At 35.0% G+C, this 21565-nt stretch overlaps 1 protein-coding gene across 4 annotated transcripts in view; it reads right to left on the bottom strand.

The window, feature by feature from the left end:
* Positions 1 to 21565, bottom strand: part of XRCC4 (X-ray repair cross complementing 4) — a 283471-nt gene that overhangs the window by 155014 nt on the left and 106892 nt on the right. For all 4 annotated transcript variants that reach the window (XM_024121119.1, XM_028493043.2, XM_028493044.2 and 1 more), the window contains exon 4: positions 4952 to 5118. In XM_024121119.1, coding sequence (XP_023976887.1) covers positions 4952 to 5118 — 167 coding nt within the window. The remainder of the gene's footprint in view (positions 1 to 4951; positions 5119 to 21565) is intronic.

Below are 21565 nucleotides of genomic sequence, written 5' to 3'. Positions count from 1 at the left end.
TATATTCTTATTTTCTTGTACTATTTTCCAATGTAACACAATAACAAATGTTTAAAAGATAAGTAGAACATACACCTGAGTGTACAATAATAAAATACTTTAAACATATACAAAGTAAAAATCAGTTATAAAAATTTACAATAAAAATCTTGTATAATAATTCAATATGTAAAACCATAACAATAGTAACCAATTAGTATCTTATTTGATTTAAAGGCATATTTAATTTCCATGTAAAGTACTTCAATAATTCTTGATTGAAAGATTGTGTGTACTTATCAACGATCAAGCAAGTTTCCAAACCTTTATTAAAATTAACATTTGGTATAACTCATGAATTAAAAATGAAAATAGATATCAAAATGAAATATCATATCTTTTTTGTCTACAGAATATTATTAATCTAAATAGATAGTGTCACGGCTACATTGTCAAAGGTAACAACATTTCTGTGATAGGAAAGCAAACTCAGTAGAATGCATGGCATTCTGTGAGTTAACATTGCTTGGTTTTAGCAAAGCTTTAGGATTTTGTTACAACTAAACCTCTAATCATTAAACTGAGTAACACTTCCTAGACAAAGCTGGGGAGTGGGGGTTGGCTAGGAAATAGTATTATTGTGAATAGTTTTAGGATATGAATTTACTCTTGATTATTAATTATTAACAAATTCAGAGAACTATTTATTTAATATTCAGTAACTAACAGGTACATACCATCCTCCCATCACATTTGTAATGCCATTCCTCCCTTACAGCATTATGATGTTACTCTGCCTTCCATATTATTGATACTTGCCTCCTGCCAACCCTCCACCTCAAGAACTGAACAGGTATTAGTAAGTGAGACATACGGGATTCATTGCTAAGTTTAGCAATACTAAAGGAGAACTCACATACAACCAGATCAGACCACAGCTAGTCCAAGGATCATCTCCAAAGCAAAGCTCAAACCCGATGAAACCATAAATAACATCAAACAGGAAAGGCCTAATGATGCTTCATCCTTTTAACAGTGACTGGGACAACAGAACAGTAAAGTTTAATTAGCAGCCTAGGACTGAGGTATCTAGGAACTCAGACCAAAGGATAGTACTTAAAAAAAAAAAAAAACAACTAAAAGAGTAAAAACTAAATATGGAAAACACTGAATATTCAAAATAAAATATTTCTGGATGGGAAAACAAAGAATTTAAGAATAAATGTCAAAAAAACAACAAAAATGAGAGCAGAAACAAGGTAATTTCATGGAGAAATAACATCCAAAATAAAAGAGTAAATTATAACCCAAAATAAAACAATATATATGTAAATGTGAACAAGTGGTACTTAGGAACAGTGCAGTAATCCTTGTATTTACAGCTCTGATCAAATTTATATCCAGGTCAGGGTTGTGCAGCAAAAGAAAATCTACATAGAGTTCAGAGGACAAAGAATGCTAAAAAGAAATGGAAAAGCAAGCAGTGGTAAAGAGATTTAATAAGCCTTTAAGTACTGAAGAAGATGGTAAACAGCTGTTCCTCATCCTTTCTGACGACAGAACAAGAGGAAATGGCCTTCAGTACACCATGAAAGACTCAGATTACCAATAGATGGAAGGAAGAATTTTCTGCCTGTGACTGTTCTTAAACAATGTAATGGGCTACCAACAGGAGTTGAAGATATCTCTTGAGGTCTTTAAAAATTGGACTAAATTCATCTGGCTATAATGTGATCCTAGCTTGAAGGCAGAGAGATGAAGTAGAAGAGCTTTCAAGGTCTCTTCTATTCTAATGATTCCATGAGTGTCAACCCAATTCAAAATGCTGAAAACTGCCTTCAATTATAGGTTTAATAACTATAACTCAGAGTAAAGCTAGAGAGTTTCTAATTTGATGTCTGAGTGCAAACAGAAGACCTATTCAGTAACGTGGAACTTGAGAGTTGTTATCTGAAACTAAATAGGAAAAACCAGTGAAATAAATATAGCTAATGACCTACGGATTTACATACAATATTTCTAATGTCTTCTCCTTTATCTAAACTATACAGAATTAAATTAATCCAGTAATGTCACTTGTTTAAAATGGAGCTAAGACTGCAATTATTAAATAGCAAATAAAAGAATAACAGCAAATATATATGTTAAAAGTCTACACGTTAAAACTCATTCTTTTTACTCTTACTGTAATTCCTCCCTCCTTACTCAAACCTTATTTATTTTCCATTGTCATCCCAAATGGAAATAGCTTTAGATTTCGCTCTGATTATAATAATGATACGTATTTAAATACAAAAATATATGCAAAAAATACTCCCAAGAAGTAAAGGAAAATTTAATCCACAATTCCAGACACACACTATTATCATTTAATTTTCTCCTTCTAGATACTCTCTATCTAAAGACATATTTTACAAAAAAATGAGATACTCTTCATATTTTTGGAAATTCACATTTCACCTCAACACATCATTAACATTTTCCATGGTATAAGCACACATGTATATGATTGCTTTTTGCTCATATAATATCCTATTGTGTATTAAATATATTTCAGACATATCTACCATAGCTTCTAAGGGAATTCTCAGCACCTATTTTGTGCCCCACACCCCCACTCTCCCAGGCACACATAGTCTTGAACAATGATAAGGAAGAAATGATTGGATCATGAATGGACACTGATATAAGACTAATCAGAAGCAGCACAGGAAACTGAACTGTGACCAGGCCTAATGAGATGACCTCAACTCTACTATCTATGTGGTCAGTTACCTAACTCAGTATGTTTGTATCCTATTTCTAATCTCTCTAAAGACTCTTGATCAGTACTACTGCCTTATGGAAGCAGGAGCTGTAAATCCTTTGCTCATTTCCCAGTGTACTAAGGCTCTGGAGAGGGAACACTTCAGGAAATAATGCTTGGCCATGACCAAGGTGTATTTACAGCTCTTTAAAATGGCCACTTTCTCTGTGATAGGAAAGAAAACCAAATTTGGAAAATAGATAAATCTACTAATCCAACATCTAGAATACAACCAAGAGCCTAGAATTCTCTGGAGTGGATTTTGTTTCCTCTGTTTGAAGGGCCACTCCAAGAGCACACATCTTCAATTCCTGAAGAAGATATGTGATCCAGTATTTAAAAAAAAAAAAGAATAGCTGGAGCATAATAAGACTGGTGATAAGCTACATGGCTATGCTTTTGATCAAATAGGTAACTTTTTGCCACAATAACACAAAAGAATTTTCTGGGTAATTCAGAAATAGCAAATTAAGCATCCGTGGGGCACATATTATATACACCCTCATACACTGTTTGATAGCACAAGGTATATTTGTCTCCACTGTCTCATCTTTGTTCCCTGCTGCTTTCCATCCTATGGCAGGGGTGTTGAATACTGATGAGATAATACCTCTTTCAACCTCTGGCAGACATTTTAAAGCAATTTGCTCAAGTACCAAGTACCCAGTCTGCATTTTTGTGGGCAATTTGTGAATCAAATTTCCGATCATCCTGAGGGTATTTTGAGTTTTTAATATAATGGCTTATCACGACCAGAGCATGTCTCCTTTCATTTGATTTATTTTGTTTATAAAATAGAAAAACACACCTAAACTACTGATATGAGCCCCAAAACATGCTTTCTAGAACAAATATTTGATATTAATTCATAGGAACATGAATTTTAAACAGAAAGTTAAAGAGAAATGCTAAATTATTTTTCTGTATGGTTTCCTAACATTTATATAATTTTGACTTGGTCTAATTACTTTATATAATTGGAGATAAAAATTAATTGAGAACTAAAAGAAAACAAGATACTTTATTAATATAATAAATGAGAGCCAAATAGAACCAAGTTTTAGGTGATAGGTGTTAAGTTGATGCCTTGCATTAATTAATAAATATAAGTAAATGTATAGAAACAATTTCCTCTAGTCAACCTCATTTTCACATACATATATTGATGATGATAAAACCTTTCACGTTTTTCATGCACTCCCCCATATACTTACTAATGTCCACAAAGAACAATCTTAGCGAGTGCCCTAAAAAGACCCTAAACTGGATAAATGCTCTTATGTTTTAGAGCAACTGGTTTGAATGAAAGATAAAAAATCTACTTTACATACTGGATGTAATAATAATAATTATTATTTTATATATTCTACATAATTATTTCAAATGTTGCAATATATATATATACAAATGCATGCATATTATATTAATATATCTTTATAGAGATACAAATATTCACAACATATATTTTATTTCCTTCAAACATCTTTTACATAATAGAGTAATACAGGCTACATCCTGGACCAGCCTAGATTATGATATAGTTGAGAAAAATGCATAATTGAGAAGATAGGTCACTTTCTTCTTCATCGTTTAAAAGATAAGGAGCAAAATCAGGAAAATAAAGGCTTTCAAATGTCTTATCCATTAGTAATAATTACTTATTTTTAAAATGCTGATAGTATGAATTTTCAATCAATCAGCAAAAATAAGTCTTTATTAGGAACCAAAACACAAACTTCACCTGAAATAGATGCCATTCATAAAAAGATTCCAAATAAGGAATCAACTATGCTTATTTATATTTCATGTGTTTTTTTATTCATTATTAATCTTATAATTTGAAGTCAATTAATCCTTATAAACATCAACTTCCTAAACTTTGATTAATATTAATGGGTTCTGATTCTCATTGTCCAATTACTCCTTATTGTTATCAGTTTGCTGGTGCCACCAAATACTAAGGACCTAAAAGTGTTAATGTACTCATATAATGTAAAATAATGACCAATAATTTAGTTTAATCACATTAAGTAAAGGTATAATGACAGATTTCATTTTAAATATATGCTAGTCTACATATATTATAAATGTATAAATCATTAACTTATAGCTACAATGATATAAAGAGCTTAGTGTTTTTATGATACAAGCACATTATGCACACACCGTCCTTGGACATCATTCCAGTCTCTCAGAAGCCTTTCATTTTCTTTCTGCAGGTGCTCATTTTTGGCTTGGTTTTCTGCAATGGTGTCCAGGCAATGACAAATAAGTTCTCTAATGACCTCAGCTGGGTTTGCAACTTTCTCTAGGTTGAAGGAACCAAGTCTGAACTAGGATGAAAGGAAAACATGATTAGCTTTGGGGGAGAATATCAAGATTGAGTGGCCCAGTTTTAAATACACATATTTTCTTCTGAGGGGAAAAAAGTGTAAGATTTAAATATAGCGCATTTACCAGCTATAAATACAATGAACAAAATTACTGGGCAACTTTCTTATTAAAGCTTATCATATAAATCAACATATAACCTAAGAATAATTCTTTTTAAGTGGTAAGTCATTCTCCCACCTCCTAGCAGAAAAGAAAACAACATAAATACCATATAAGCATACTACCATCTGTTTGCTACTACCTAATTTAAGTCACCATGCTCAGAATAAGGAAAGAAATTATACATGAAGACTCTTTTTTTTTGGCCATGTGGCATGCATGTAGGATCTTAGTTCCCTGACCAGGGATCGAACCCATGCCCCCTGCAGTAGAAGCGCAGTCTTAACCACTGGACCGCCAGGGAAGTCCCTACATGAAGATTCTTAACTCTAGTTTCTGTTAGTACTGATGGTAAAATCAAATAACTGACAGAAGCTACTTGTGAAGAAAGAGAAAAATTTTTGTAATATCTAAGAAAAATATAGGGTTTTAAAAAACAGATAAACCTGCTAACAGTCATTACTCCTTTATCAAAAACCAACAATTTATTACTATAAATTATAAATAATAATGTCACATTGTCGAACTTGAGTACTTTTGCATAAAGGTAAGATATAAAAATATCTTAATTCCTCTGTTAGAGGGCACTACAAAATAAAACAGTGTAATACAATTTTATTATAGTTAAGGAATTCTGAAAGGAACACAGGCTCTCCTAATTTGGTAGATAAAGATACTGAAACACAATGATTTACTAATAACTATAATATCCTTACTATTAAAATTAGAATTATTATAACTAAGCTTTTAAATGACAATTATAATTATATAGCCACCATACCTTATAATTGAAGTATAACTCAAGCATAGCACAAATGCAAATTAATCTAATCATCAACAAAATGGAACTATTATTATATCCATTTTATAGATCAGTAAAGTGAGGTTCAGAGTAGTTATCTAATATATTGAAGGAATAAAATCAAGATCCTACTATACTATCCTGTTACACTGTTTCCTGACATAAATGAGTATGCTAAACAAACAACAAGTAAGAGAAAGAATTAGGTTCAGAACCTACACATAATTCTGAAGAGAGATTTTAAAGGCATTAAGTAGGTGGCAAAACTGAGAGTACAAAAGGGTTTTTTTGGTTTTGTGTTGTTGTTTGTCTCCTGGATCAGTAATTTCTACTATGGCGTTCATTAATAGGAATATTTCTAAAGTGTCTTGCTTGTAAAGGAGTATTTCTATAAATACGTTACATACAGATTGAGAAATATTTAACAGTGATTGATAATTCTGAGACAAATCACTGTTAGTCAATTTACAAATAAAACTAAAAGTCACTAAAGTAAAAATCCAATGTTTGCAATCATTTCAGTTAATTCCTATAATTTCGAATCATTTAGTTGTTTACCCCACAGAGTAAACTTTTCTGGATGAATTATGTTTACCAATTTATTTTAAATTTTCAGATCGAAAACCCAGGTGGGTGTTTTACTTAATATTTTAGAAACCCTGTGAAAAGACTTAAACACTGAAAATTCCTAGGTGTTGAAAAACATTTATACATACTTGCTTAAAATGTAAAGGAAAACAAAGGATATTTATATTCACGTATTATAGGCACATTTTAGAGGACTGAATAGTACTGGTTTAGTCACAAAGAAATTGAGTATGTATTTGTTGTATTTTTTCTTTGAAATCCGAGGAGGTCACAATGTCTTCTTAATCCTTTAATTTGTTTTATCTGTTTTATCTCACTTCTTTCTCTTTCTTAACAAAAGAATGGGAATCAGATTAAGAAAAATTGTCCTTTATTTCAATATTTCAATGAGTACATCCAGTTGTGTAGATAGATATATAAAACCTAAATTAGAGCTTAATTCTAATTTTAATAGTAAAATTATTCTTTTAAAATAGTATAATTATTATTATTAAACCTTTACCCAAAAAAGACTTGGAAAAATTCTAAGAATTTTGAAATTATTTCAGACTATTTTTCACATCTGATTTATTTCTCTTATACTTAGAATCAAATGGCCAAAAACATCTGCATATAAGGGCATATAATGAGTCCATTTAACAAGTATATAAGTTTAAATAGGAAAGTTTTATCTATGTAAAGAATATATAAATTGAAAGTAAATTTGAGCACTAACCTTTTAAAGCTTCTCTTATGCAAACAAACATACAAAAAATAAAGATTAGCTGTAGAATATTACCTTTTTGAGTCGATAGAGAACAGAAGAAAAATTAAGCTTATTTTATTTTTAGACAATAGATTACATTATCAGTAAAACATGAACCCATACCATGATTTTGTATTCTCACATTATCACAATTGTCAGGAAGCTTTGACTAAGATGGACATTTTTAGAAAGGAAAGAGTTTTTCATCACTTGGAAGTTTCAACGATGTCAAATGGATAATGATCCATTATCCATTTCAAAGTGTGATATTCAGGATCACACGCTGATCCTGAATACAGTAATCAGTAAAATACAAATGCACAGATAAACACAAGTCTAGCCCCCTAATATTCTATTTTCGATGGCAAAAGAAAAAGGGAACAATTTTAAATCACTAATAACAAGAAACTTCTTTCAAAATATCATTCAAATCCTTACATCCAAAAGAGAATTCTTAAATTTCTTCTTGGCTATTCGGTATAGAATAAACTTAAAATGTCATTTTCTTCTTAAGAGTAGGTAAGTATTTTTCAGTTTCTATTTTTTCTAATTATATTCATTCGTTTTGGGTCCTTTAACAGGCATGAACATCTGTTATTCCAAACAATAAAAATAATCAAGGAGTATTTAAAACTCAATCCAAGAAAAATATTTTACTTGAGATATTCTGCTTATTTTGTAGAAAAATTCTGGAATGTATGAGAGTGAGTCTGCTGGACCATCCTGTCTGTATACACATGGTTCAGAGCCAAGGCAGGAAGCACCCTTCCACTCTCACTACCTCTGTTCCAGCCTGTCTACCTCACAGATGCAAGGGACCACACGCCCATGTGAACTGGACTTACAGAGGGCCTCAAATCAGGCCTAATGAATTGAGAAGCATAAAATATTTCTGTGCTCTAACTCTATATTCAGCCCATCTTTATACCATCCCTCAAATGAAGTGGCAACTTTAGAAAAGTATTGTTTTTAAAACTAGCAAATTCCAACAAAAGTTACACTGTATATTTTTGTCAATTTAAAAATCTTTTACTTTAGTTTTTTGTAGGACATGTAAGGCTATTAACACAGATGTTCTTTATTAGTTCTGTAATTTCAAAATAATCTGCAATATGAAATCAGGACTTCAAATGGTACATCAGAGTCAGAAACCACAAATTAAAGACATTTTGAAAGTACATCTCTACTTTAGAGGCACGGGCAAAAATAAATTTCATTTTTGTAGTTAGTTCTCAAGATCGTATGGAGAATTCAGTGTACACAGACCTATACTAAGCATCTCATGCAGTCTATAATCTAAGATTTTAAGCTATGTTTTTATTTTTCCATGTAAAAAAAAAGTTGAAAACAATTAACTTCTTAAATACTGGTAATCGTAGTAGGTTGCACTAGTTGACTCTAAACTGTCATTATTTTAGCTAGCAAAACAGATAGCATCTTTGATCTGATCTGCATTAAAAATTCTCAATTTCAGAAAACTTATCCATTTTCTTTAGCCAGGCTTTTATTCTGGATATCTGTCAATTCTTTAAATCCAAGATTAAATGCCACACCCCCTTACTCATCACTTCAAAGTCCAGATCAAATTCTCTTTAACTACTTTAGCCTACATTGGCTTCTCTGTTCTTGATACTTCAGAGTTTGTCTCACACAATTTTTCACTCAGTTTCATCCTCCCTATATTTTTCTCGTTTCAGAAATGAAGTCTTTTCCTTTAAATTTCTAGCTCTTTGAGATCAGAGACCCTATCTTATGTCTTCCTTAGCCTCCACAGTGTCTTATACAGTTCTAGACATATATTAAGTGCTCAATAAAGACCTGAATTTTTAAAAATTGCAATGATCCTTATTAATAAGAGAATACAATTATAATGTGGCAGGTAAAGGAAATAATTGGGACAGTGATTCTCTGAATACAAATTAAGAAATATTTTAATCTGTTTAAGGATGTAACAGTTTTATTTTATTGAATAGTATAATTTCAACAAAAAGGGCATGCTTAAAATATTGCATAATAGCTCTCAATACTGTGATAATACATAAGTTTAATAAAACCTAAAAAGATACTTTTTTTTAAAGAATGTATAAAGTTATATATGTACTCAGTTATCAAGTTCTTTGGAGTGGCCAAACAGATAAAAGAGAATATACAGTATTGGTAAAATACACTAAATAAACACTAATTCCAGGGGAATTGTTTATGGTCATTCCAAATGTTTCTGGGGATAGGAGGATTATCAAGGTGTGAGTTGATACTCTGCTTAGAATAGATCAACTAAAGAGGCTGAATTGTGATACGTTATCAAAGTAGTCTAAATAATCTTACAAAATTAATCTTGGTTACTGTCCTGGGAACAAAGATATAAAGCTAAAGGAAAAGGACTAAAGATATCTTGATGTGATTCCTAGGCAATAATGGTCAGATAGGCATTCCTTTTTTTTCAGTATGTGTTTTTAAATGTATTAGTATCAAAAAAAAAAGTTTAGCTGTGTCTAGATATGTATACACTAAAAAAGTAAAGCCTATTCATTATAGTTTGTAATACAGGGTATTTTGTCTATTGTAGACAAATACATAGTTGTAAATATACCATTGTTGTAATACATAGTTGTAAAATTCTAGTAGTAAAGGAAATCAGTCAAGTTATGTAGTAAAAAAGTAACTAAACTGTATTACTTTGGCCTAGTTATGTTAATCATCAACTGTAAGTATTATGAATCAACTATTTTTTTACTAAGATCTTAGTGTCATGAACTCTTTGGTTTTGTAACCTGCTGAAATGTTATTTTAGATTTAAATAAAAAATATTACAAATGAATCTTCTAAAACAGTGACATACCTAGGTTGACAACTGGTCACATTTAACTTCCAAGGTAGCTAGAACTGAGAAAAGAATACTGATAAGGACTTTCTAAACAGATTAAGAGAGCTTTATTGTGAGACTATTAATCTCACCTTTCCAACTATTTTCTTGACCAAATTTCTTAAAGCTTATTTTAAAATGTTTAGGGCTTCCTGGTGGCTCAGTGGTTGAGAGTCTGCCTGCCGATGCTGGGGACACGGGTTCGTGCCCCGGTCCGGGAAGATCCCACATGCCGCGGAGCGGCTGGGCCCGTGAGCCATGGCCGCTGAGCCTGCGCGGCCGGAGCCTGTGCTCCACAACGGGAGAGGGCCAAACGTGAGAGGCCGACGTACCGCAAAAAAATAAAATAAAATAAAATAATAAATAAATAAAAATGTTTAAATATCTCAAGATGATTATATGATCAAACAAGGCTCTGCATATGCAGAGTTGTAGATCTGTAGATACCATAGGTTCTTACAATCAAAATGCAATCATCTAAAAGTGAAAATACACTGAGCTCTAATTATAGGGCTAAAAATTATTAGATTTTAAGGCCATGCTATATGCTTTAATATATTAAGTACCATCTAAGAATTATTTGGTATTCATAATCGCAAAATTCATTGGTGGCAGTCAGAGAATCCTTGGGAATGAAAAGCCCAAAGGTCCATGTCATAAGAGTATCTCAGAAGTTACTTTTACTTTGAATGACTGTAAATGTTCATTCCATTATGTCTTGAAATAGAGATGATGAGCCTTTTGGTTCATGGAAAATATAGTAAAAACTAGAAGACTTATCTGGTCTAATTAGGAGTTATAATTAACAATGAAAATTTTTACTATACATGGATTTAGAATCAACTAAAAGGCTTTTCCCATAGTTAACTGGATTGGGGGTAGTGGGGTAGGTAAAAGGCAGAGGTTGCCTGTTATTTGCCTGTTACTTTAATTTTGATATTAGGTTCTGATAAAGTAATATTGCCTTGGATTTCCTGACACTCTACTAGATCTCATAATACTCATCTAATCATATCTTCATAGTATGCTTCTCTGTCTTCCACTTAGAGACTAAATGGTAATATTTCTTGGAATGGTCCCTTGACCTACTTCTCTTTTTTCTCTGTAGTTTTAGGGTTATCCACAATCACAGCTTCCATTATTACAGATAAGCTGAAAACTGCCAAATGTGTATCTACAGGTGGTACCTCTCCTAAAGTCCAGACTTCTATAAACATTTAACTCATTTTTGGAGTGATGTCACCAGTATGTCCTATACAGAACTGAAACTTCAAATGCTGAGACAGAATTCATTGTCTATCCCTCTCACTACTAAACTAACTCCTCCCTGTACTTTCCATTAGACATTCATTCAGTTACACTTGGGTAGTCTAGTGCGTGAACATGGACAATTATCATAGCATTACAATATTAACTTTATTTTCTCGTACTAGTCTGAAAGCTGCAAAGGGATAGGGGCTACATATTACTCAAATTAGTATCCCCATTCTTACATGGTTAAACATAGAATGTATTCATTCATTCATTTATCAGACTTTCTGAGTATGCACTATATGTTAAGCATTGGAGATACTGTTGTGAACAAGAAAAACAATGTGTCCACTCTCTTGGACCTTATATCTTAGTAGAGGAAGGTGATGATGCCAAATGATCAAATAATAATTTCACACAGTTGTAAATTCAATGAAGAAAATAAAATGAGTCATAAGATAGCTACTAGAGGGCAGAGTATGCTTAGATACAGTGGTCAGGGAACAAGTCCTTGCAAAAACTGAGGTAGAGAACAGAGATGAGATTGGAAAGGTAGACAGGAGAGTAGATCATATAAGATTTTGTAGGCCACAATAACAAGTTCAGAACTTATTCTAACAAAAAGCCATCAGAAGATTACAGGCAGGAAAACAAGTGCTTAGAGAGTACTCAGCATTTCCTCTAAGATTGCCCCCAATTATCCCAACCTCCTGGTACTCAGGCCCCATGTAATTCCCTCTCCTTGATGTGGGCAGGTCTCTGACTTGCTTCTAACCAAGAGAATATGGCAAAAGTGACACGTATCAGAATGTCAGACAAATGAAAAACAAAGAAGCATAAAAAATATACTATTTGGTTTGGAATTACACTCATTTTCAAGTTATTTTATAAGGAATTAACTTATTTCCAACATGAATTACAGTGCAATTTCTCCATTCAGGACCACTGCATTTCTTTATCTAATCAAGAGTTATTTTTATATCCTTTGGTTAAGTTTCTCATTGTTAATTTTTTGTTTGTTTCTGTTTTCATTAAAAAAAATTTTTTATTGAAGTATAGTTGATTTAATGTCATATTAGTTTCAGATGTATAACATAGTGATTTGATATTTTTACAGATTATACTCCACTTAAAGTTATTATAAAATATTGACTGTATTCCCTGTGCTGTACATTATATCCTTGTATCTTATTTATTTTATACCTAGTAGTTTGTATCTCTTAATCCCCTTCTTCTATCTTCCTCCTTCCCTCAATCCCTCTCCCCACTGGCAACCACTAGTTTGTTACCTGTATCTGTGAGTCTGTTTCTGTTTTGTTACATTCATTCATCTGTTTTATTTCTTAAATTCCACATTTAAGTGAACACATATAGTATTTGTTTTTCTCTGATTTACTTCACTAAGCATAACATCCTCCAAGTCCATCCATGCTGTTGCAAATGACAAAAATTCACTCTTTTTATGGCTGAGTAATATTCCTGTGTGTGTGTGTGTGTGTGTGTGTGTGTGTGTGTGTGCGCGCGTGTGCCATATCTTCTTTACCCATTCACCTCTTAATGGAAACTTAAATTGCTTCCACATCCTGGTTATTGTAAATAATGCTGCTGTGAACACTAGGGTGAATATATCTTTTCAAATTAGTGTTTTCGTTTTCTTTGGATATACACCCAAGAATAGAATTGCTGAATCAGATGGTAGGTCCATTTTTAGTTTATTGAGGAATGTATATACTCTTATATCCATAGGGGCTATACCAATTGCTTATTTTTTAATCAAACTCCCTACACTGTAGCTGATAAGACTCCCAAATGATGTGTAGGTAGAAATATGAATGTAACTGCCTACTTAGTAGTCTTATTTTTTGTTATTTTGAATTCTTTGGTCATATCAAAAGGATTATATGGTATTTGGGAAAGTTAGCAATCTCTATTTTAGAATCCCAATACTGACATTTATTTGAAGTGGGGTCATGAACAAGCAATTATAACCACTGTATTCAAAATAATGACTTATCCTATAAGACATTCATGAACACAATCTAAGGGCTGGGCATGAAGGATTTTACAAATAAGCCACAACAGAAATAATACCAAACGGCCCAAAAAACTCCACTCTCTTGAGTCAGTTTGAAATTGATTTGTCTTCTAAAAACGGTTGATTACTTTAACACAGTAGCATTCCAGAGTAGCTATGACAGAGAAAAATCTCACTGGGGCTGGGATCACTGTATGCTGTTGCTTAGCTCCTAAGGCCTCATAGAAACAATAAGCAAGCCAACACTGGGGAAAAAAAAAAACTTACTATATGATAAAATATCTACATGAGATACTTAGGAAATATATCTTAATAGGACATAGTACAAAATATCATGGACTATTTATTTCTGAATTTAAACCAGTTTACACTGTTTAGTAACAACTGCTTAGGTCTCTCTAACATTCTCTAGGAAAATTAAACGAAAACAATAGAATCTTACATTTTTTTCTGATTATGAATCCTGGACTTTCGTCAGTTAAAAATTACAGAAACTTAAAGCCAACCTCCACTCTCCCACTCACAAAGCACTGAACTATATATATTTGATGAAACAGCTTGACTGGTTAAAAGGCATTATATTGACATTAGAAATTTTTGGAAACAAACAAAGAAAATCATAAACACTTATTGTATTAACTATAACTGCATTTCCTTAAAATCAGTTATCATAAACTAGTAAACTCAAAAGGGATGATCTTTAAAAAGCCATAGAAGTACCAAGTATTTTAAAATCCTAGTTTAAATGAAATGATAAAATATAGGAATCCAGAAAAAAATATGTCCATTTTTTGTTTGGCATATGAATTTCTTTCAAAAACAATTTCACAAAGCTTAATAACTGTCTTTTTAAACTATGGATTAAAAAATTCCATCTTGGCGGAATCAAGACGGCATACTAGGAGGACACGGAATTCGCGCCTCCTCACAACTACGGCACCTACCAGGCACCGGTGGGGGACCACGGACACCTAAGGGGACAGGAGGAACCCCCAGAGTAGGTCCCCGAGTAGGATGTGGGGTGTGGGGGGAGTGAAGGGGGAGGAGAAGTGGAGGTGGGACGGGACTGGAGGCCCTGAGGGGCAGCTGCGGGAGGGGAAAGGATCCCACACCCAAAGGGGGAAATTGAGGATCCATTGAGAGGGCAGAGGATCAAAAAGGAGAGTGACCAGGTTTCCCCTGCCCACGTGGACCCCCAGGAACCTGCTGAGATCCAGGGCCGGCCGGACCCCCGGGACCGGCACCCCTGAGGGGTGGCTGGGGAAGGGAAGGAGTTCCTACACCCAGCGGGACCCACCCACAGTTAGGGGTCCAGCGGCGATGGGGAGACCCTGGGGGAGATGGTGGGGGAGGGGTGCGAAGGAACGGAAGGGAATGGGGCCTGTGCTTTCCCTGTCCACTTAGGCAACGGGAAGCCTATTAGGGTCCTGGGCCTAATCCTCTGCCCTCAAAGCCTCCCCCCTGCCACACAGAGCCCAAGCCCCGCCCCTACACCCCCCCACCCAGTGCCCTACCACTGCACTCGGAGACTCCCTCCAACGCTGGGCCTAAACCCCACTCACACACCCCCACCCAGGGCCCTACCTCCAAACTCCAGAACTCCGAACTCCGCACTCCAAAGGCCCTCCTTTCAACACGCTACCTCTCCCCTTCTGTGTAGGTCCTAAGCAGAGACCCCGCCCCATGCTCAACCATCACCCCTCCACCCGCCTAGGTCCTTTGCCAACCAAAACCCTGCCCCTGCCTAAGTTCCACCCCCTGTCTAAACTCTGCCCCCATAGCCAAGGCTTTTTTTTTTTTTTTCTTTCTTCCTCTTTTACATTGGGGTTGTTTCACCTTATTGATTCATTGTTGTTGATTCTTTTATAAACCTTTCATTTTTCTAATTTTATTTTATTTTTATACTTTGTTAGTGATCTCTCCTTCCGGCTTGCTCTCCACACACACCCCCCTTTATTTTTCTTTTTCCTGTTGTGGTTTTATTTTACCTTGTTGTAATTGTTTCAATTATAGTTTTATTTTTCTAATTTATTTTTTATCTTTCTAATTTTATTTTGTTTTTTATTCTTTGATATTGTACTGCTCCTTTTTCTTTTCTTCCTTTTTATTTTTATTTTTTATTATTATTATTTTTTTACTGCACCATGAAGCTGGCAGGATCTTGGTTCCCAGGCCACAGGTCGGGCCCAAGCTCCTGTGGTGGGAGCTCGAGTCCAAACTGCTGGACTGAGAACCTCAGACCCCAGGGAATATCAATCGGAGTGAGGCTTCCCGGAGGCCCTCATCTCAGCACCAAGAGCCAGCTCTATCCAACTGCCTGCAAACTCCAGTGCTGGATGTCTCAGGCCAAACAACCAGTAAGACAGCAATAGAGCACCACCCACAAAAAAAAAAAAAAGAAACAACAAAAAAATTTGTTTAGGAGGAAGGAGCAAGGTAAAAACCTACATGACCAAATAAATGAAGACAAAGTAGGCAAGCGGCCTGAAAAACAATTCAGAGTAATGACAGTAAAGATAATCCAAAATCTCAGAAACAGAATGTAGAAAATACAAGAAACTTATAAGAAGGATCTAGTGAAACTAAAAAGCAAACAAGCAGTGATGAACAACACAATTACTGAAATTGAAAATACTCTAGAATGAATCAATAGCAGGATAACTGAGCCAGAAGAACGGATAAGTGACCTGGAAGATAAAATGGTGGCAATAACTGCCAGGGAGCAGAATAAAGAAAAAAGAATGAAAAGAATTGAGGTCAGTCTCAGAGACGTCTGGGACAACATTAAATGCACCAACATTCGAATTCTAGGGGTGCCAGAACAAGAAGAGAAAAAGAAAGGGTCTGAGAAAATACTTGAAGAGATTATAGTCGAAAACTCCCCTAATGTGGGAAAGGAAAGAGTCAATCAAGCGCAGGAAGCACAGAGAGTACCATATAGGATAAACCCAAAGAGAAACACACCAAGACACATATTAATCAAACTATCAAAAATTAAATACAAAGGAAAAATATTAAAAGCAGCAAGGGAAAAGCAACAAATAACATACAAGGGAATCCCTATAAGGTTAACAGCTGATCGTTCGGCAGAAACTCTGCAAGCCAGAAGGGAGTGGCAGGATATATTTTAAGTGATGAAAGGGAAAAACCTACAACCAAGATTACTCTACCCAGCAAGCATCTCATTCAGATTTGATGGAGAAATTAAAACCTTTACAGATAAGCAAAAACTAAGAGAATTCAGCATCACCAAACCAGCTTTACATCAAATGATAAAGGAACTTCTCTAGGCGGGAAACACAAGAGAAGGAAAAGACCTACAAAAACAAACCAAAAACAATTAAGAAAATGGTAATAGGAACATACATATTGATAATTACCTTAAATGTAAATGGATTAAATGCTCCAACCAAAAGACACAGACTGGCTGAATGGATATAGAAACAGGACCCGTACATATGCTGTCTACAAGAGACGCACTTCAGACCTAGGGACACATACAGACTGAAAGTGAGGGGATGGGAAAAGATATTACATGCAAATGGAAATCAAAAGAAAGCTGGAGTAGCAATTCTCATATCAGACAAAATAGACTTTAAAACAAAGACTATTACAAGAGACAAAGAAGGACACTACATAATGATCAAGGGACCAATCCAAGAAGATATAACAACTGTAAATATTTATGCACCCAACACAAGAGCACCTCAATACATAAGGCAAATGCTAACAGCCATAAATGAGGAAATTGACAGTAACACTGTCATAGTAGGGACTTTAACACCCCACTTTCACCAATAGGCAGATCATCCAAAATGAAAATAAATAAGGAAACACAATCTTTAAATGACAGATTAAACAAGACAAACTTAATATTTACAGGACATTCCATCCAAAAACAACAGAATATACTTTTTTCTCAAGTGCTCATGGAACACTCTCCAGACAGATCATATCTTGGGTCACAAATCAAGCCTTGGTAAATGTAAGAAAACTGACACCGTATCAAGTATCTTTTCCAATCACAATGCTATAAGACTAGATATCAATTACAGGAAAAAAAAATGTAAAAAAAAATAAATGGAGACTAAGCAATACACTAATAGATAACCAAGAGATCACTGAAGAAATCAAAGAGGAAATCAAAAAATTCCTAGAAACAAATAAAAATGAAAACAAGATGACCCAAAACCTATGGGATGCTGCAAAAGCAGTTCTAACAGGGAAGTTTATAGCAATACAATCCTACCTCAAGAAAGAAGAAAAATCCCAAATGAACAACCTAACTTTACACATAAAGCAATTAGAGAAAGAAGAACAAAAAAAAACCCCCAAAGTTAGCAGAAGGAAAGAAATCATAAACATCAGATCAGAAATAAATTAAAAAGAAAGGAAGGAAACAATAGAAAAGATCAATAAAACTAAAAGCTGGTTCTATGAGAAGATAAACAAAATTGATAAACCATTAGCCAGACTCATTAAGAAAAAAGGGAGAAGACTCAAATCAATAGAATTAGGAATGAAAAAGAAGAAGTAACAACTGACACTGCAGAAATACAAAGGATCATGAGAGATTACTACAAAGAACTATATTCCAATAAAATGGACAAACTGGAAGAAATGGACAAATTCTAAGAAAAGCACAACCTTCCAAGACTGAACTGGGAAGAAATAGAAAATATAAACAGACCAATCACTAGCACTGAAATTGAACTGTGATTTAAAATCTTCCAACAAACGAAAGCCCAGGACCAGATGGCTTTACAGGTGAATTCTATCAAACATTTACAGAAGAGCTAAGACCTATCCTTCTCAAACTCTTCCAAAATATAGCAGAAGGAGAAACACTCCCCAACTCATTCTACGAGGCCACCACCACCCTCATACCAAAACCAGACAAAGATGTCACAAAAAAAGAAAACTACAGGCCAATATCTCTGATGAACACAGATGCAAAAATCCTCAAGTAAATACAACAAACAAAATCCAATAGCACATTAAAAGGATCATACACCATGATCAAGTGGGGTTTATCCCAGGAATGCAAGGATTCTTCAATATACACAAATCAATCAATGTGTACACCATATTAACAAACTGAAGGATAAAAACCATATGATCATCTCAATAGAGGCAGAAAAAACTTTTGACAAAATTCAACACACATTTATAATAAAAACCCTCCAGAAAGTAGGCATAGAGGGAACTTACCTCAACATAATAAAGGCCATATATGACAAACCCACAGCAAACATCATTCTCAATGGTGAAAAACTGAAACCGTTTCTGCTAAGATCAGGAACAATACAAGGTTGCCCACTCTCACCATTATTATTCAACATAGTTTTGGAGGTTAAGCCACAGCAATCAGAGAGGAAAAAGAAATAAATGGAATCCAAATTGGAAAAGAAGAAGTAAAACTGTCACTGTTTGCAGATGACATGATGCTATACATTGAGAACCCTAAAGTGCTACCAGAAAACTACTAGAGCTAATCAATGAATTTAGTACAGTAGCAGGATACAAAATTAATGCACACAAATCTCTCGCATTCCTATACACTAATGATGAAAAATCTGAAAGAGAAATTAAGGAAACACTCCCGTTTACCATTGCAGCAAAAAGAATAAAATACCTAGGAATAAACCTACCTAAGGAAACAAAAGACCTGTACTCAGCAAACTATAAGACACTGATGAAAGAAATTAAAGATGATACAAACAGATGGAGAGATATACTATGTTCTTGGATAGGAGGAATCAATATTGTGAAAATGGCTATACTACCCAAAACGATCTACAGATTCAATGCATAGGAAGAATCAACATTGTGAAAATGACTATACTACCGAAAGCAATCTACAGATTCAATGCAGTCCCTATCAAACTACCAATGGCATTTTTCACAGAACTAGAAAATAAATTGCACAATTTGTATTGAAACACAAAGGACCCCAAATAGCCAAAACAATCATGAGAAAGAAAAATGAAGCTGGAGGAATCAGGCTCCTGGACTTCAGACTATACTACAAAGCTACAGTAATCAAGACACTATGGTGCTGGCACAAAAACAGAAATATAGATCAATGGAACAGGATAGAAAGGCCACAGATAAACCCATGCACCTCTGGTCACCTTATCTTTGATAAAGCAGGCAAGCATATACAATGGACAACACACAACCTGTTCAATAAGTGTTGCTGGAGAAACTGGACAGCTACATGTAAAAGAATGAAATGAGAACACTCCCTAACATCATACACAAAAATAATCTCAAAATGGATTAAAGACCTAAGTAAGGCCAGACACAATAAAACTCTTAGAGGAAAACACAGGCATAACACTCTATGACATAAATCACACCAAGATCCTTTTTGACCCACTTCCTAGAGAAATGGTAATAAAAAAATAAATAAACAGGGCTTCCCTGGTGGCGCTGTGGTTGAGAGTCCACCTGCCGACGCAGGGGACATGGGTTCGTGCCCCGGTCCGGGAGGATCCCACATGCCATGGAGCGGCTGGACCTGTGAGCCATGGCCACTGAGCCAGCGCGTCTGTAGCCTGTGCTCCGCAACGAGAGAGGCCACAACAGTGAGAGACCCGCGTACCGCAAATAATAATAATAATAATAATAAACAAATTGGACCTAATGAAATTTCAAAGCATTTCCACAGCAAAGGATACCAAAAACAAGACAAAAAGACAACCCTTGGATGGGAGAAAATATTTGCAAACGAAGCAACCGACAGAGGATTAATATCCAAAATATACAAGCAGCTCATGCAGCTTAATAACAACAACAACAAAAAATGCAATCCAAAAATGGGCAGAAGACATAAATAGACACTTCTCCAAAGAAGATATACAGATTGCCAACAAACACATGAAAAGATGCTGAACATCACCAGTTATTAGAGAAATGCAAATCAAAACTACAATGAGGTATCACCTCACACCGGTCAGAATGGCCATCATCAAAAAATAAACAAATGAATGCTGGAGAAGGTGTGGAGAAAAGGGAACCCTCTTGCACTGTTGGTGGGAATGTAAATTGGTACAGCCACTATGGAAAACAGTACGGAGGTTCCTTAAAAAACTAAAAATAGAACTACCATATGACCCCACAATCCCACTACTGGGCATATGCCCTGAGAAAACCATAATTCAAAAAGAATCATGTACCACAATGTTCGCTGCAGCACTATTTACAATAGCCAGGATGTGGAAGCAACCTAAGTGTCCATCGACATTTGAAAGGTTAAAGATGTGGCATATATATACAATGGAATATTACTCAGCCATAAAAGGAAACGAAATTGAGTTATTTGTAGTGAGGTGGATAGACCTAGAGTCTGTCATACAGAGTGAAGTAAGTCAGAAAGAGAAAAACAAATACCATATGCTAACATACATATAGAATCTAAAAAAAAAAAAAAGGTTCTGATGAACCTAGGGGCAAGACAGGAATAAAGACGCAGACGTAGACAATGGAGTTGAGGACACGGGGAGAGGGAAGAGTAAGCTGGGCCGAAGTGAGAGAGTGGCATGGACATATATACACTACCAAATGCAAAACAGATAGCTAGTGGGAAGCAGCTGCATGGCACAGGGAGATCAGCTCGGTGCTTTGCGACCCCCTAGAGGGGTGGGATAAGGAGGGTGGGAGGGAGATGCAAGAGGGAGGGGATATGGGGATATATGTCTGCATATAGCTGATGCATTTTGTTATACAGCAGAAACTAACACAACACTGTAAAGCAATTATACTCCAATAAAGATGTTAAAAAAATAATAATAATTAAAAAAATTCTTCTGTCAGAATTTTCATCCAAATATATTTACTAAGAATCCTGGGCTTCCCTGGTGGCGCAGTGGTTGCGCGTCCGCCTGCCGATGCAGGGGAACCGGGTTCGCGCCCTGGTCTGGGAGGATCCCACATGCCGTGGAGCGGCTGGGCCCGTGAGCCACGGCCGCTGGGCCTGCGAGTCCGGAGCCTGTGCTCCG

Source organism: Physeter macrocephalus, chromosome 8 (assembly GCF_002837175.3).
Source record: "Physeter macrocephalus isolate SW-GA chromosome 8, ASM283717v5, whole genome shotgun sequence".
Lineage (NCBI taxonomy): Eukaryota > Metazoa > Chordata > Mammalia > Artiodactyla > Physeteridae > Physeter > Physeter macrocephalus.
The sequence above is the reverse complement of the archived record's forward strand: the minus strand, read 5'-3'. Positions and strand labels throughout refer to the sequence as shown.